General features: G+C 41.4%; 1 protein-coding gene across 2 annotated transcripts in view; it reads right to left on the minus strand.

The window, feature by feature from the left end:
• Window positions 1–4,309: 4,309 nt before the first annotated feature.
• GPR137B (G protein-coupled receptor 137B) overlaps window positions 4,310–16,838 on the minus strand; it is a 26,942-nt gene continuing 14,413 nt past the window's right edge. The window contains exons 3-7 of one of the 2 annotated variants that reach the window (XM_009644127.2): window positions 16,377–16,599; window positions 12,406–12,555; window positions 10,166–10,294; window positions 6,909–7,033; window positions 4,310–5,809 (exon numbers count right to left, since the gene is read on the minus strand). In XM_009644127.2, the coding sequence (XP_009642422.1) occupies window positions 5,698–5,809; window positions 6,909–7,033; window positions 10,166–10,294; window positions 12,406–12,555; window positions 16,377–16,599 (739 nt within the window). In that variant the 3' untranslated portion in view covers window positions 4,310–5,697. The remainder of the gene's footprint in view (window positions 5,810–6,908; window positions 7,034–10,165; window positions 10,295–12,405; window positions 12,556–16,376; window positions 16,600–16,838) is intronic. The other variant, XM_035899706.1, reaches the window with a different exon arrangement.

Raw genomic sequence — 16,838 nt, forward strand, 5'->3', positions numbered from 1 at the left:
AGAAAAGGAAATAAGGCTCTTGTTGAGTTCTGACTTCTTACTGTAATAATGAAACTTACTTAAAAATAGGAAATTTACTGAGCAGAAAATTTTATTTCATACCAAGCTCCTTTGCATCATGCTGTACCAACATTTTTTTCCGTATGTGCTGCTTTTCAGACTTTCCTTTTTTCTTTAAAATAACTACCTTGTTTCTGCTGTAGCACAGTTGGAAAGGTTGAATTTTCTGCAGCCCCTTGGCTGCCTGCATTTGCTTGGGGGTGGGAGTCAGGGCAGGGGGAGCTGGTTAGTGGAGTGCTGCTAGCTGGAAAGCCTCAGTCAATCAAATTCACACCTACCCCATTTTATTTTCTAGATTGTAATCACAAGTTCAGTTTCTAGACATTAAAAAGACAATTTCTGAAATGTTAAAATAGCACACTTCAGTCTTTGAGCCATGGAAATAGATTTGCTCTTTATGGGTTATGGTTTAGTGCTATGTTAAAAGGTCAGGGCAAAAAGTAAGAACTTGTTTTTATAGTCACATTTAAAAAAAAGGCTTTTTAAAATTCATAATCACACTGACATTTAATACCACATACTCTATCTATGCAATCCCTACCTGTATCTTCTTTGAAAGGATATTCAGCATGAAAAAACGGGTATGTTAATAACATAACTTTCATAAAATAAGGAATTACACGTGTATCATTGTCCACAAATGTCAATGATAACTTACCATTGTGCAAAACAAGTCAGAAACAGCACTACTGATTAGTAGCAACCAAATAGTGGTTTAAATTTAAAATGAAGTAATAATTTTTTTTTAAACCAGCATGTTTCAAAGTGAAGTTAGGAGTTATGAATGTAGGAAGTGCTGGTACAGTGTAGATACATCTCTTGTTTTTAAAAATAAGTCATCACGAAATAAAGTGCTCTTAAACATTTTTTTCACCCTACCAGATATTTAGTGACTTGTTTATATAACTAATTGTAACAGTATTGGCTTCTATAATATGGTCCTTCACAGCTGAGACTTTTCTGAAGGCTGGAATATACTCTATGTCCTTTGTTTCCAGACTAGCCTCAAATTTCTACCTGACTGGAAATGAGATAGACTATCCTGCTGACACTTGCTAGTATAAAATACACAGTTTCTCAAGAAAGTAAACCCTCTTGAGTCAAACTGGGGTAAGCTAAATGAAAGAAGAACCCAAACAAACCACCCCCACAAAGTCTTGGTGACAGCTGCACAAATTGGCAGTGAACTGGTATCCAATCAGAAGTTCCTGTTTAAGCCAGTAGGTAATTTAACATGGCATTAGAGAAAGCTGATGCCAGTCTGGGGATGTTATGTTCTTACTCAGCAGCCTCTCTTGCCTGTGGGCACCCATGTCTGAGCAAGTCACCCCAGGCTTCCCCTTTCTAGTGAATAGAGAAGGGCAGGTGATTTCTGGGTTCATCTGGCGCATTCCAAGCTATGTACGATATGGTCTGGGCTGCAGTGATTTGCACTCTAGAGTTTGTTTTTCTCCATTAAATTGAAGTGGGAGTCTGGGTAACTAGCTCAGATGTGAACATCTGTGTTTGGTAAATGAGTTACACCCTGAGTATCTAACTCTTCTGAGTAATTGTATATACTGAAAGTGTGTGGTTTTCAGTTGGCCGTGAATTCCTTGCCTTTTGGATTGACCCGCAAGGGCTAGAACCTGTAGGCTCACTTGTGTGAAGAATTCTTGTATAGCTGGGATTTATCTGTATTATTGTTATTATATATATTATAGTGCCTAAAGCTTTAAGCAGGATTTTCTAGTTGAAAATGAATTGTTTGTGCTGCCCCAGGAAGGATCTGAGTTTCAGAATCGTTTCTTCCCTTTTTCCTCTTGCTTTATGGGGAAAGTTAATTGCTTCCAACCTTTCTCTGGGGATGCAACTTGCTATTTTTCTTTTTTTCCATCCGTGCCTGGCTAAAATCTACAGACACTGAAGCAGCATCACATACCAGCATCATACACTTGCTCCTGGGACAGGTGGGAGATTTAGGCATGGGGATCTTGGACACCTGTTCCTTGCAACCCTCATTGGCACCATGCAGGCAAGGTTAATACTGTTGGGTAAGGACATAAGGTGATAGGAAGCTTTTCTTTTTTTTTCTTTTGTTGTGAAAACACAGGATTGCAACTGAACAGCAAATTGTGTATGGGGAAGGTCTGTTGCATTTGAAGGTACATCTTGCTTGGTGATCAAATATAGAAAGTATTTCACTTCACTGTCATTGTAGAAATAGGACATAAGATTTTTCCTGTTACAAATCCAGTTGAAACAATTTTCCCATCATCGTCTTTTTTACTGTATTTGATGTACATTCTGTGACTACGCTGCCTATGAAGTTTTGCCATGTGAGTCAGATGACTTAGTTCTTTATATGTTAAATTAAATTTTAGAAATTTACAGATCCATTTTTATACTAAAGAATAAGGTTAGTGACACTATAAACTGTTTTAAATTCCAGCTCCCTGTTGGAGATCAGCTTATCACCATTGTGTGCTGTTCATTTCAGAGTACAAGTACATTTCCTTGTACAAATGACACAATGATTGTAATCCCAGAGGTAGCAAGAAGACAAAAATGTTTCTTTTTTCCCAAGTCATGAAGAGTTAAGTAAATTGGTGAAAAAAACTTGGTGCAAACTGCATAGATTAAGTGTAGGGCGCTGTTGCTGAACAACTTGCTCTTTGGTGCCTGAGGAGGGAGGTGAGAATATAGATTTAAAGCAGTAAAATACAGACTTGTGTAAGCTGGAATAACAAACGTGTTTTCCTACTTCAGCTGATGATTTGTGCTGGATGTCGTATGTGCATGAAACATACTGTGCCACACTTTCTGGAGTTGTATTTTGATGGTTGGGTTGCCTTTATCTGAGCTTGCTTTGTGCTTTTCTGGGAAATGGCCTGTAATATATTGTAAATAATCTAGCTGCTTATGTTTATAAAGTAGCAATCAGCAATTCATCACTTCACAATTCCTCCATATAGCTAGCCTATTAAAATGTAATATTTATTAAAATTAAAATCTATGTTGGAACTGCTTACTGAGATCTAAACACTTCTGAATCTTTGCTATGTTTGAATCTATAAAATCTGAATTAAAGTATTTTCTGCTACAGCTTCTTTTGTGAATGTAATTCTTGGGTTTTCATTTGAAAATTTTTTGTTTTACTTTTCATTTCATTTACCTTTCAACTACACTTGCTAGAAGTTATATAACTTAAATTGCTTACATACCAGTCACTTAACTTTAAGGTGATGAGCAGGCTTTCATTCTCACTTTAATTCCATTCAAAAGATGAATGTAACCTGTGTGCCTGTTGCTGTTCACAGTGCACTGGAGCACAGTGCATCAGAAATTCTTGTAGCAGAATTGCAGGATGTTTCTGTATGAATATGGCCAAATCTAGCCACTGTTTAAGTCCAATTGCTTTAAGAGGCAAAAAGGCTTCTGTTGAAATGAAGTTGGGTCCATTCTGTCCCTTTTTCAGAATAGCTTATAAAATCAATTTTGTAAATATTTTTTTTCAGGGTGGTTTGCCCAGTGGGGCTCTTTGTGTAAAATTATTCCCCCTAAAGGGTTTTCCACAGCCTTGTGTTTCATCCCATGTATGTATTTTTAACAAATAGTCTTACTAAAAATTTGATTCACACATTTCATCCTCAGTTTAGATGGGTAAGTACCTGTTACACAGGTGATGATAATTATAGTGACTTCGTTTAAATATAAGATCTTACCTTTCACATTGTTTAAATCTCCCATGTTTGAGATAAATACATTCATTACTATGACTATAGTCACTTGTAATTCCACCTTTTTGCATGCATACTGTGGTATATGGGTTAAGCTTGTTCTAAGCACAGAATTCTCATAATTAAATTTTTTCTGTGCAGCTGTATCGACTGTGAAGAAAATGTAATTCCTGCAGACTTTTCCTGCACTAGGTCTTCAGGCAGTTTTGTACAAACATGACTGTAGAACTCCAAAGGGTTTAATAAAATTTCTGTTCTTCTCCTAACCCTGTGGCACCTTTTTTTAATCTCTGGCTGATAGTCTAATTGGCTTTTTTTTTTTCTTCAGTGAACATTCTGGAAAAAGTGAAGAAGCTAATGGAAGCTCTGGAGGGCAAACAGTTGGCAGGGTGCTTCTGCCAGAGGCGAGGCTCGTACTTTGATTTTACCACAACAGCCCCAAAAATCAGAGACCCTGGGGAAGACTTGGCATGCTAGCATAGCACTGCGGTGCTTTTGGCTTCCAAGCAGACCTTCTTTTTTTCCTGTAGACCCTCTGTGAAACATATGTGAGAATTCTCTATTTCTTGTCCTTCCTGATTTTGAATATGAGGAAAACATCAAGCCTGTCCACCATTTTGGGGATGCTGTAGCATGCCTCAAAATGAACTACTTTTAGAGAAGATTACTCTTAAGAAATACGTGTTTCTCCCAGGGAAGTGTGGTTTTGATCACAGTATTTGTTTCACATGGGAAAGGAGAAAGAGATGCTGGGGGTGCAGAGTTCTTCACAGTAGAGCGTACCAGTCAGCAATGGGCACAATAAAAAGACCTGAAGTAGAGTTAGAGTTCCTGCTCACTGTAGAGTAGTACTAATTAATTGTGTGCAAATGTCACATATTGGAATGGTATTTATCTACTGTTTCCATCACAAACCACTGAATTTATCCCTGAACACACGAGGCTGAAGCATGGCTTTGCTGACCTTCTGCTAGTTATACAGAATGCATCCTCTATGTCCACTTGAGGATTTTCTGCTTCATGTGTTCCTGGCTCTTGTTCTATTCCCAAGCTGCACTTCCTAGGTTTTTATTAAATAAGTAAGTACTGTTACACGTATCCATCTCCCTGGATGGGTATTTGACTTATTCTTCCACGTACTACACCTAGAACTGGTTGACAGAGATGATCATGTAACTTTAATTTTTCAGACTTACTTACAAATTTTCACCTTGTTTTGCAGTTCACAAGGCTCCAGCCAGAGCAGATGACCCTTTCTACCATTCTGTGACTGTCCCTACAGCTCCTGAGAAGATACAATTTTCTTGCCTTCTTAGAAGAATGCAGTGTGTTTTGAGATCATAACTTATAGATGACTTTTAGCCTCTGACCATCTTTCCACATTGAGTAAGCACTGATGAGCCACAGAGTAAATTGTGCTCAGAGATTGCAGCAATAACTTGAAAAAACAGTATTTAATTAGGTTGATGTTTTTTCCTTACAGTCTTTTGTGCATGTAAGGATTGTTACTGTCGTGCATTTGAACAACTGTTCATCTATTTACAGTATATTCATCATAATCATGTATTTCTAACCTAATACACAGTGTAAAAATAAAAATACTTAGAAAATAATTATGCCGTTTCACTTCATGGAATTTGCTCTTTTAAAATGAGCACAAAATGATTAAATTATACCCTCTAATAACTCTCTTCAAAGCCAAAAATACAGTGGCTTAGAACAAGGTATGAATTAGAAGTCTTCAAAGTTTAAATCATTAGCTTATACTTCTTGAACTACAAAAAGCTCATGGCAAGACAAGTTCTTCATTGATCTGTGCATTCTAAAAACCAAAAGGTGAAGAAAAATGGCTAAGCTTTGTTTTTCAGAATGTTTGTTTTAATATTGGAATGTCCCAGAACGCTGTAGTTGATTGAAGTTATATAGGGCTCGGCCGGTCTGTGTCCAGTGCTGGATCTTGTTGGAGGGATCCTATGTAAGCCATGAAGCTGTTGTTCTGATGGCTCCAGTCATAGTAGTCTGGAGAGAAACTTAAGAAGGAAACAGGAGAATTAGTGACTGGCAGGTTGGTTCTGCAGGTACCTGCTTAGCAATGTGGACGAAATGTAATTATGTAGATGTAGTTCTTGCACCAAAGCGCAAAAATAAAATAAAACCCCAACGAGGGATTTGGGCAGCTATTTATTTTTCTGACCTGTCAGTTATATTGGCCCAAGCATTCTCACTTCACTGTTCCCCGATTCTTCTAGTTCTGGCTTTTCTCCCACAAGCAGTGTGCATCAGTGCACGCAGCTGGTTTGTGCCTGTGTTACCAGTGTGGCTGGTTCCCTCGTGCCTCTGGTGCAAATAGGAGGGCACCTTCATTTTAAGATGGCTGATTACACTAATCTATTACTAGCAGCATACTGTAGCTACGGGAAGACGCGATTGAGTAACTCTGCACTGGATGCTACCGTTCTTGCTGTGAACTGCTCCTTCCCAGAAGGGAATCCTTACGTGAAGCTCACAGTTACACAGAAAAAACAGCTTTGTGCCAGTTGTGGATTTGTGGAATTTCGGTGGTGAGATGGATTCGCATAAGCTTTCAGCCAGGGGGAAAGCAAATCCCCCCTTCATTTCAGGTAAACCCCAAGGCATTTATTTAGCTATGTTAGAAGGGAACTGAAGTTGAGAGGCTTCTCGCTACCATGTCGCAAGCTGCTGCCTGCGCTGTCAAGCTTTCCCCTGCTCTCCCCCTGAAGAGACGGAGACGGCTGTTTTTCTAGGGTGCCTTGCTCGCACACTTAAACAAGTAAATGGCACTTCTTACGCCGCTCCCAGAAGAAACAGAAATATGCAACCCAAAGATCTGACCTGAGTTTTTCAAAGAGCAGCATGCTGTTATAATTCTTAAATTACCTAACTGTTTTGATGCTTGTGTCCTTGCAGTGTCTCTGTTGTGGCCCTTGGATCCCTACAGTCACTCAGTGCTGCCTTTCCACTTCAGCTTCCCCCCTTGGCTTCCCCTCACCCCCTGGAATTTATGCAACAATTGGAGGTAAACAATTTCCATTAGTCTTTGGCAGTGTGTGAGAGTTCTTTCTCCTCCTGTTTCTGTTATGGGAAGCGATTCCCTCCTGTATATCTCACCTGCCCTGTGCCCCCTGTGGTGCAATATTCCACGCTAGATCATCATCACTGTCGTATCTGCGAGGGTTGTCAAAGAAATAAGATCTGTGACTGAAGCCATGGCTGGGGACCATTCCTGTGCTGGCCTGAAGGAAGGGAAACCTCAGTCAGTACTTGCAACAGATGATAGCTAAATTGCTTGGCGCCTGACTTCTAAAAGGAGTCACTGCAGACTTACCTTCTGGCTTCCAAAATAAACCAGGCAATTTTACATTTGCTGTAGACAGTAGAAATCTTTTCTGTGTTTTCTCTTTTTGCCACCAGCATGGTGATTGTCTACTGATCTTAATGGCCCATTTCTGAAACCACCCTCCAGTATGCATTTAACCTGTCTGCTGAATTCCTGTCCATCCTGGAAACTTTCCGTGTTTAGCCAGCTGCCTTGAAGTGAGCAGTGGGGAAGCAGCTGAGGAGCTGAAGGATATGAAACACCTAAAGCGCTCTAATTTTACCGCCCACATTTGTAACCCTCCCTCCTGGTGCGTTACCTCCTTGCCTCAGGAACTGATCGTGCTGAACCTTGGCACCCTGCTTAATGAAACCATAGCTGAAAAGCCCCTTAGGACCTCGCTGAGCAATTTCAGTATCTACCCTACAGTGCTGTGAGGGGCAAATCCCAAGGAAAGGTCCTTTGATAAACAGTGCAGCTCCTCCATTTACAAAGCATTTTGATTTTATTTCCCTATGAACCAAAACAGAAAACATACAAAATTCAAAGGGTCAGTTTGATTCTGGAGACAGTGCAGAGGGACATCTAGGACCCAGCAGAGCCTCATCCATGGATCCACTGCTTCCATGCCCAAGGAACAATGTCCCCTGCACCTGTGGATAAGCCAGGATGACATCTGCTCCTTGGCCTTAAGCAGGAGAGTAGTTTAATCTCCCCCTATCTTTTCGATGTTAAATAACTTAGACAAAGATGAACTAAAAATAGGTCCACTGCTGTTATCTCCCCATTTCAAATGTCTGTCTGGCTGAAGGTATGGCAAGGCAAAGGACCATGCACTGCAGTCACTCTGTGTCAGCACCAAAGCACACAGAGAGATGTTCCAGGCCATAATTGTCTGTGGAACAGAGCTTTACATTTGAACAGTGCTGAAGGCAGGCTGCCTCTACTCAAACTTTTTTTTTTTTCTTAAGTCCCAAATGAAGTGTAAAACCAAAGAACAACAATTTCTTGGCATTGCTCCTTATTAAAAAATAAAGAACATTTTGGATTTTTACTAAATCAGAGTTGATGTTAAGATTTTTTAACTAAAAGAAGTTTTTTTTTAATTCTAACCACATGGTTTCTGGCCAAGTATTTTCAGCCACTGGGCCACTTGATACCTAACTGCTCTAACACTTAGCCTACTGTACACATTACACTGAAGTCCTGTGGCTCTTGGTCTCCCTCTTGTGGCATACTTGCAATCAAGTTCAGTTTTCCTTTGCTACTCTTCATTTTTTGTTTCTTTCTAGCGTTGATGTTCCCAGTTTTACTCTTACCATACTATTGTTTAGCATAAATATTTGTCTTGTGTAGAAAAAATCCATATATGACACACCCACTATGACAGATAATGTCTGTCTTAAAAGAGGTACCCATAAGAGAAGTGGTATCACTGATGGGCTCTTCTGAACTGTATCTTTATGACGTTGGAGATTTAAGGCTTTCTGCAAATCACAGTGCAAAAATATAATGTTACTTTATTATAATGTTATTACTGCAGTGATCTTTGAATGAGAATGCTGCTGGTTTGGCTCCATTCGAGGTCTCATTTGAGAAGGATTCCAAGTCTTTATGTGTTCAGCTTTTTGGAAGGAGAGATTAGACCACATCCCTTATTTTCATTCTCTTGTGACTCCCTCCCACACTACCCAAACTTGACCACCAGGTCTAGCCTTACTAAACTCACTTTAAATAAAATGAGCTCTTTCTGTGGTCACTTTTTAGAACAGCAGCACCACTGGCCTGTACTTTAAAACATTTCTTCTCTTTGCAGTTGTCCTGGCTAACTCCTAAGCAGCAGTGGGGCTGAGATTTTTTTTTTTTTTGTGATGGACACTGTGGTCCACGGGGTTTCTTAGCGTGATGTCAGGTATTACAGGTGAACAGTAAGAAGGGCTTTATCCAGGTGGGGATTTGTAACTTCCTTGTGCAGCTTGGCTTTATCATTGTCTCTGGAATCTGCACGTGAGAATAAAACCCATCACCTTCTCCAAAAAGTTATTCTATTAATTATTTCTTTTGCTTGTGAATTTACCATTCACATCCTTCCTGGGGAATATTAGCTTTGGTTTGGTTTGACCTGCAGAAACAGAGATGTTACCTCGGTAATCCTAGCGCAGGGCTGATATTCCCCATGTGCCTGTCAACCAGCACACCCTATGCTAACCTGGAGATATCGCCTACAGCTATAAAAAGATGCTTGTCCATCTATTAACTACCTAGACATTAAGGACGCTTACAGGGAATTATCCTTACAACACATAACTTAATCTCTGCTCTGCTGAAATGGCAAACAAAAATGTCAGCAAGTGATTATTATGGCTATTGGTCTTTGACATGGAAACAGTTCAATGGCTACAGGGCTGAAAGAATTTAGGACCAGAGGAAATGGCCTCAAGCTGCACCACGGGAGGTTTAGATTGGATATTAGAAAAAATTTCTTCACTGAAAGGTTTATCAGGCACTGGAATGGGCTGCCCAGGGAAGTGCTTGAGTCCCCTCCCCTGGTGGTATTTAAAAGATGGTAGACGAGGTGCTTAGGGACATGGTACAGTTGGGCTTGATGATCTTAAAGGTCTTTTCCAATGAAATGAATCTATGATTCTATGAATTCAATCTGTTATTTCATGCATGCCGTTGAACACACAACCATTTTCACTTCTATGTGATGAAAGAACCCAATTTTGGATAACAAACTCCTTTTGCACTGACTCCAGTGAAGTACCCTATTAACCCAAAGGGAAGAGGTCCCTAAATTTAAGAAGGTTCCTAATTTTTAAGGTAAACTGCCTGAGAAACACCTTGTCTTCCTTCTGGGTAAATACGATGAGTTTCTCTCACAAGAACTTAGTCTAAAGACGTGGGAAGTTTGCATTGTTTTTAATCTGCTAAGGACACATTGAAAAAGAGAAGTCAAAATGTAAAGAAGCAAACCTTCCTCAGAAGCTGAGCCCTCCAGACCTGCACAGACATTATACTAACAAATACACTAACAAGTTCCACTTACTAGGTCTTTTGTAGGGTTTCGGACACGGAAGAAATACACAACCAAGGAAGTGGGCAAGAGCTCCCATACGAAAAGGATCACGCCGAACACTATGTAACCTGCGTCTCCCAACTGACATTTCAGATCTGCCTGTTGAAAAGTCAAAGAGAAAAGTGTTTAAAAATAAAGATGGCAGCTCATTTAAAAGGCATGGGAGGCAACATGTCCTCTTTTGTAGACCTATATTTAGAGTGGCTGAAATGCTTGACAACATGGCCAGAAATTCCATCCAGTAAAGCCAGATTAATGCAGCTAATGATTAAAGGCATACTAAAAAAAAAATAATAAATCAATATTCTATCATGTTGGGTACATGACTTCCCTTTTACCTTTCTTCCTCCTCCTTCTCCTCCTCCTATCTTTCCTTCAGCAAAATCAAAGTTTTATGCAGGGGTCTTCCCAGTCTAAGAGCCTAGCAAGCAACAATTTGATCAAGTGAACAAATAGAGGTAATGAGAAACTAGTTTTCCAGTCCTTTTCCATCTGGGAATAACATGTGAAAAGCTAATCAATGCCCAGATCTTCAAGGGCATTGCTGGCAATCTGGCTTTTAAAAATTAAGGCTTGGACCCCTTCAGATTGATGCACATTGTTAGCTTGAATAACCATGCTGTTACTCTAGCATCAGCTTTGAACTCCTCTTTAGATTTCCCCTCCACTATGCACCGTAGTTGCAAAGGGCAAACCCTGTCCTTTCATGTGTTTTGTACAGAAGAGAAAAGGGTAATGTTTCTTACAGGTGACCTGAGGCAGAACCACAGTACAAGCATTGGGCTATACTTTTAAAAGTGACTTTTGATTCTGGTGCTAAACTGAGTAACTCCTATTTAGTTCCAGGTCCTTTACATACAGTTCAAATCATTTACCCCAAAAATCCAGGCAAGCCTAATATCACAAGTCAGATCAGATGTTCAAAAATCAGCAGTGGTGGTCTAAGGCCTAAAACATTCCACTGAGTTCCCTATGAACAACCTCTGCCTCCACAGAGGAAACAGGACCAACTATTCTGGCCGTAAAGTATTCTGGCCCCTGTTACTCCAGACTGTAGGAGTCAGCACAAGAAGTGCCCCCTGCAAGGGGTCAGCAGCAGCAGCAACACTCCAGGCCCCGACAACAGGAGGGAAAATGTTTGATTCAGAAGATGAATCACAGCCTAGTGCCCTTCTGCCTAAAACCTGTGTCTTCTAATTGCAGAGTGGCACCACCTTGGCTGCGCTCCTCTTCTCCGCTCCACAGCAGGGTTTGTTAGTGGTCCCTTGACAGACCCTACTCAACTAACTCATAATGAGGTTCTCTGGGCAATCATACCCTACTGTTTACCTACTTCTTATTTACAGTTTTACCTACTGCTCAAGAGAAAATTGTTAATGGTGCCAGGTTTGCTTGGCCACCCTGGCAATACAAGGCCCTTGAGTGGCTGGAAACACTGCTTTTGGTCTGCAGGCGCTTGCTGAGAGGGTGGGGAGACATCAAGTGTCCGGGATTTTGAGGCCAAACAACATGTACTCATGGTCCAGACCCAAGTCTGCCGTTTTGCCCAGCCTTGACAGAACTGGAAAACTACTGGGACCTAACGACATGCTTCAAAGCAGAGAAAGGAGCCGGATGCCCAAATTTCATAATATTCAATGAAGAATCCCCTGCTATTTCCTTTAGTGTTTTTATCACTGTTAGTTTTCAGTCTGAATTGTCACTTGCAATTAAAAGTTGGGAAGAATCATAGTCCTATCTTTAAACTACAGAAGGTATCATGCTAATGACAGAATTCAGGTAAATAACTCCAGAGCCCTGGATGGCAATGGAAGATTTGATCATGACTTCAGAGCTAAGCATTTCAATGGAATCAAATACCATTTTTCTGCTTCTCCAAGTACAGAACATTCTTTCTAGTGTACAAAACACCTATCTTTTTTAATAAAAGGATTTTTTTAACAATAAAATCAAGGTAAAAAAAGATTATTTTTTTAAAAAATTATTTGGCTAGTGGTACTTCTTTCTTTTAGCATTGGAGTTTTTTTTCATCCTTATGCTGAAATTACCAGAAATTTGTATACCTAGAGCAAAACAATCTTACGCATTGAATAATAATAAAAAAATAATAGGATTTTCATATATTAATTCCTCTTGTTATAGCATTTAGGAAATCAGGTATCACATTACAGAATGAGTTTTTTCTCATTAGCAAATATTTTCATACTTGCCTGATCTGATACGTTGTACCAATCATAATCAAAAGAATTGACTTTCTTGGTTTGGGAAAATGATAAGATGAACAAGTTGTAACAGGCTCGTGAGGTATAAAGTAGTATAACAGTCACTCCTATACTTGTCACTTGACAGACAGATGAGCCCTGGAAGAGATTTAAACACAGGTTATTATGCATAAGGGCAGTTGACAAGAACGTTGCTTTGCATGGACTTTGAGGATTGTCATGCTACTCTGCTAATGCGACCAACTTTTTCCCTTTCCTTCTTTGATCAGTGTATCCTATACTATGTATATTCCTGTATTTTATCAGTACAGTGGTTTCCAGGCAATGGTAGCAGTTCCAGCCCTTACCAAGATGGGCTGTAACTGATTCCCTCAACTTACTGTACAAGCGCTCTTTTCAGAGCAATGAAAACCCGTGAGAACTACAGTTGGTATCAGATGGAGCAAGAGAATTTGGCCTTCAGCTGTGCATTAGCTAGAGAGCATCCTGTATCAAATGCTGGCTAGTTCGCATGATGCAACCTTGCATCTTTTTACAACTGCTTGCTGTGCACCTATTTGCTAAGTATGGAGCAGATCATAACAGCCAGCAGTTAAACACAGCAGAGACAGGAACAGAATATCCTGCCTTGCCTAAAGTCAACACACAGGAGACCCAAAGTGGAAGCACAGCATACAGACAGAGTCACCATGGCAGGGCAGTCTGCGAGCAGGAGCTTGGGCACAAGGGGAGGAAGGAGACTGCAGAGTGTGAAATCAGAGGAGTTCCTAAGCCCTAGAGAGAAAAACGGACAGAAAAAGGGGAAAGAGCTTAACCCAGTGTGAGGAACAAATGGGACACCTGACCGCTGTGTCAGGTGGGGAGGGACACTGGGGGGACTGAGACTCCAGCACAAAGAGCTGTTGTAGCAGCAAGGAAGGAATCCAGGAGCCATGGCTACAAGGATTAGTGTGAGTCAGATCTTGGAGGCAGGCAGATGTACAAAAATGGGACTGGCTTTGGAGGAAGAAGCTCAAAGTAAATTCTGGGCAGTGGGCTCTGGAATAGGGCTTTGCATAGGCAAAGGAAGAAAGATGGGTTAAAGTGCTGTGTGCTTTTAGGGGAGCAAAATACCTTGCAGTCATTTGCTTCATGAGCACTGCCCTCTCCCTGTCCTGGCAGAGACCCACACCCGGCTCCTCCCACCTGTGTGAGAGAGAGAGGCAGAGGGGGAAGTTCTTCCTCCCTTCACAGGACCTTTTGGACCCATGCAGGAGGCAGGAAGGTCTGTGCCCTGCTCCCTGCACTCACACACTCTGCTTCCAGGTCTGCAGCCAAGGAGCAGAGGTCCAAAGCACTGCGGCAGGTATAGCACAGGCGTAACAGAATGGCTACTGAAGTATCAGGGAAGTCACCATGTCCTGAATCCCTGGCCTTCAGGAGACAACCGGGCCCCCTCTGCCTCTCACCCACACTGGTGGCTATCGTCCCTGCGGCTCTGCCAGCCAAGCGCCTCGGGCTGGGTGCTCCCTGATGGTTGTCAGTAAAGAGGAGCTCTGAGAGCAGACAGAGAAGCTTGCAGAAAACTAGCTTGCCTGTTTTCCCAGCGCTATAATATTGCTTCAGAGAACAGCTGGGCTCAGGAGTATCACCAAATCCCCAGTGCAGTCAACCTCTCTGACTGGCTTCCTGCTTAAACTGCGCTGGAACTACTTACTGCTTCCCACCGGGTCATAACCTGCAGCCGTGCTGGGAGTGAGCCAAGAGCCTGCTGCTATATGGGAACTGAAGCCAGATACAGCGCGGGCAGTGGTGAAAGCTGTGGCAAGAGCAGCAAGCAGGAAATGCCACAAAGAGGAAACGTTTGCTCGGCGCTTCTCCGTTCTTGCAAGTCAGTGATGCTGTCACAGAAACCAAGGGTGAGACCGTGGAGAGAAGCTGCTGACTGGCACATACCATGTCCCAGCTCAGTGGCATTTACAGACTGGAGATAGTGGAAGTGAAGAGCAGAATGGGGTCGGTTATTTCCCTATATAGGCTTCCCTACATAGCTGTCATTCTTTAATAGTTAATAGTTAAATAGGATAGAGATTTAAGAAACTTCAGTCCCACCAAATACAAAAAAAGGGGGGTAAAAAGTGTCCTGGTTTTGCTGCCAGTCAAATATACTTTGTGGCTTGGCGAAGGGAGGGTGCAGCAGTATAAGCAAAGCCAGAGGAATCCTTTTTCAGTCACAGGCCCCTACAGAAAAGAGGGTGAGCCTCGAGTTTGCAGCATGTCCCACTACATGACACTTCTGGCCAGCACTGAACTGGCCTGAGCGGGCACCTAAGGGCAGGGCTGTACACCTCCTTGGGCTGTTGTATCCTTGGCCCAGAGAATGAGCTGGTCCCTTGTGCCGGCTCATGGAGGTGAACGCGTTGTCACATGTGGCCAGGAGATAGGTACCAGCAGACTGGAGGTCAAATAAAAGGCTGCCAGTACCGATGCCTATCTCCATGCACTGCAGAGCACGCGTTATCTCCAATGCTACTTCTATCGTATCACAGCAGAGAACGGATTTTTCTTCTTTAGCTAGTTTTTTCAGCACAACAGTAGCAGATAAAACCAGGATGTTTTTTCACTACCAGCTCCAGCCATCTGTATCCCTGAGTATGTGCAGTCAAATCCTGCTGGAAGTCCCGAGAGGAACTCCCATTTCAGGTCAGCAGAAAGGAGCAAAGCACTTTAATTCTCATTTCCACATTCAAACTTTCATCAGCTGAGCATTCTGTCCTTTCCTGTCTGCAATAATGTTAGAGTTTGTTTGGGTTTTGTGAAATAGCTTGAAGTAAAAAAGATCAAGTTTCCTGCAGGAGGAGGAAACGGAACAAGTAATCTACCAAAGCCTCCCTTGGGTTAACACTGCTTTGTTACAGAGATTTACCCTTCTGTGATTTGCAGCAGTAGAAAAACTTTTCTTAGTAGTAAAAATAATCCATAGCCCATGCCCTTTGGTCAGCAAGTGATGAGCTTGAAAAAACCAAACCAAACTAAGCTGTGTTTTTAAATCTTCTATTGAGCCCTGAACATTCAGTTGCTGGGCGGTATGGCCAGATTTGATTAAACAGGAAAAGCACTCCTTTCATCTGATTAAGTAAATGGAGAGAGGAATTTTATTACAAGGTTTTCTAAATGGTAGCTGAAACTTACATTTTGGAAAGATTTGTTGTGGTAAAGGTAATGCACTATTGGTTAAACTAATAATTTATTTTAAGAATTAACTATCTACTGCAAATGCAAGGACCTTTGAAAGCGCTGTTTCATTATTTGTAAATACAAACCACCTTCACTGATTTTATAATAAACACTGCAGGCTTATGTGATGCCACCCAGAGCCTTGATCACTGAATGTGTCCAAAGCTGTAAACCTAACAATATTTCTTTAAATAACATTTTGTAGAGTAACATGAGACACTTATTTCCCCTTCTCCCCACTTGGCTGAATTTATAATGCATCAAGTCTTTTAAAACACATTCTCAGTATGCAAATGTGTAAAGGGAGATACATATTACTCTTACCTGGCTTATCTTCAGTGTGCTGCTACCTTAAACATTTAACTTAATCAGTCAATAATTTGACAAGCTGAAAGATCCCAAAGTATAGCCCACTTCTATGTAGCAGCACTGAAATGCAAGTGGTCTTCAGACAGGGATCTGGAGAAAGCAGTATCCACTTGAAAAGCTGTGAGAAACTCCAGCCGGTAAGTTGTGTAAACTCTGCCCGAAAAATACATATTTTGAGGTCACTGGTGTTAGCCAAAAGCACCCTTGCTAGCACTTAGTATTTAATTTGTATATTGAGCAGGATGGCCTGCCAAGCACAAGCTGTGAAGTTTAAGGCCTCCAGCTCTCTGGGGACGTAAAGAACTGTGTGGCTTTGCCTCGTATTGCCCTTGTCTGTCAGAAGGTACTTGAAAAGAACTGAAAATGTACCTTACCTTGGACTCCAAGTAAATGTTGGCTAAAGACATCTTGGAAATCTTATACAGGCAGATGGAGAGTGAAACAGCGCACAGCACAAACAACGTGTCATTAATTGCCACCCGGACAGAGACAATGACTTTTCTCTCTGAATTCTGTGTCCTCACCAATACTGCACATGTTAAATTCACCAAGAGGAAGAGGACACTTATGAAAAGAGAAGCCAGGTAGAGGGGCAACCTGGGAGAGTGAGGAGAAAATAGTTTTAGCGACATTGTTCAGCAAGTGTAGATCATGAGATGGAGGTTGCACTCTGAGCAATGAAAGCTCCACGTGTTGGGCTGCCCCAGCTGACAGTGATCAGCCGTCTGAGCCCCAATCAAAGTGCTCCAGATTGTAGCAGATTTTGAACCTGTTTTTACAGTTACACAATAAGCTGTAAGTAAAGAAACTAATGTCAAGCAGCAAAACATGGAAGA

The sequence above is a fragment of the Egretta garzetta genome, unplaced genomic scaffold (genome assembly GCF_000687185.1).
Source record: "Egretta garzetta isolate BGI_Z169 unplaced genomic scaffold, ASM68718v1 scaffold118, whole genome shotgun sequence".
NCBI classification, from domain to species: Eukaryota; Metazoa; Chordata; class Aves; order Pelecaniformes; family Ardeidae; genus Egretta; species Egretta garzetta.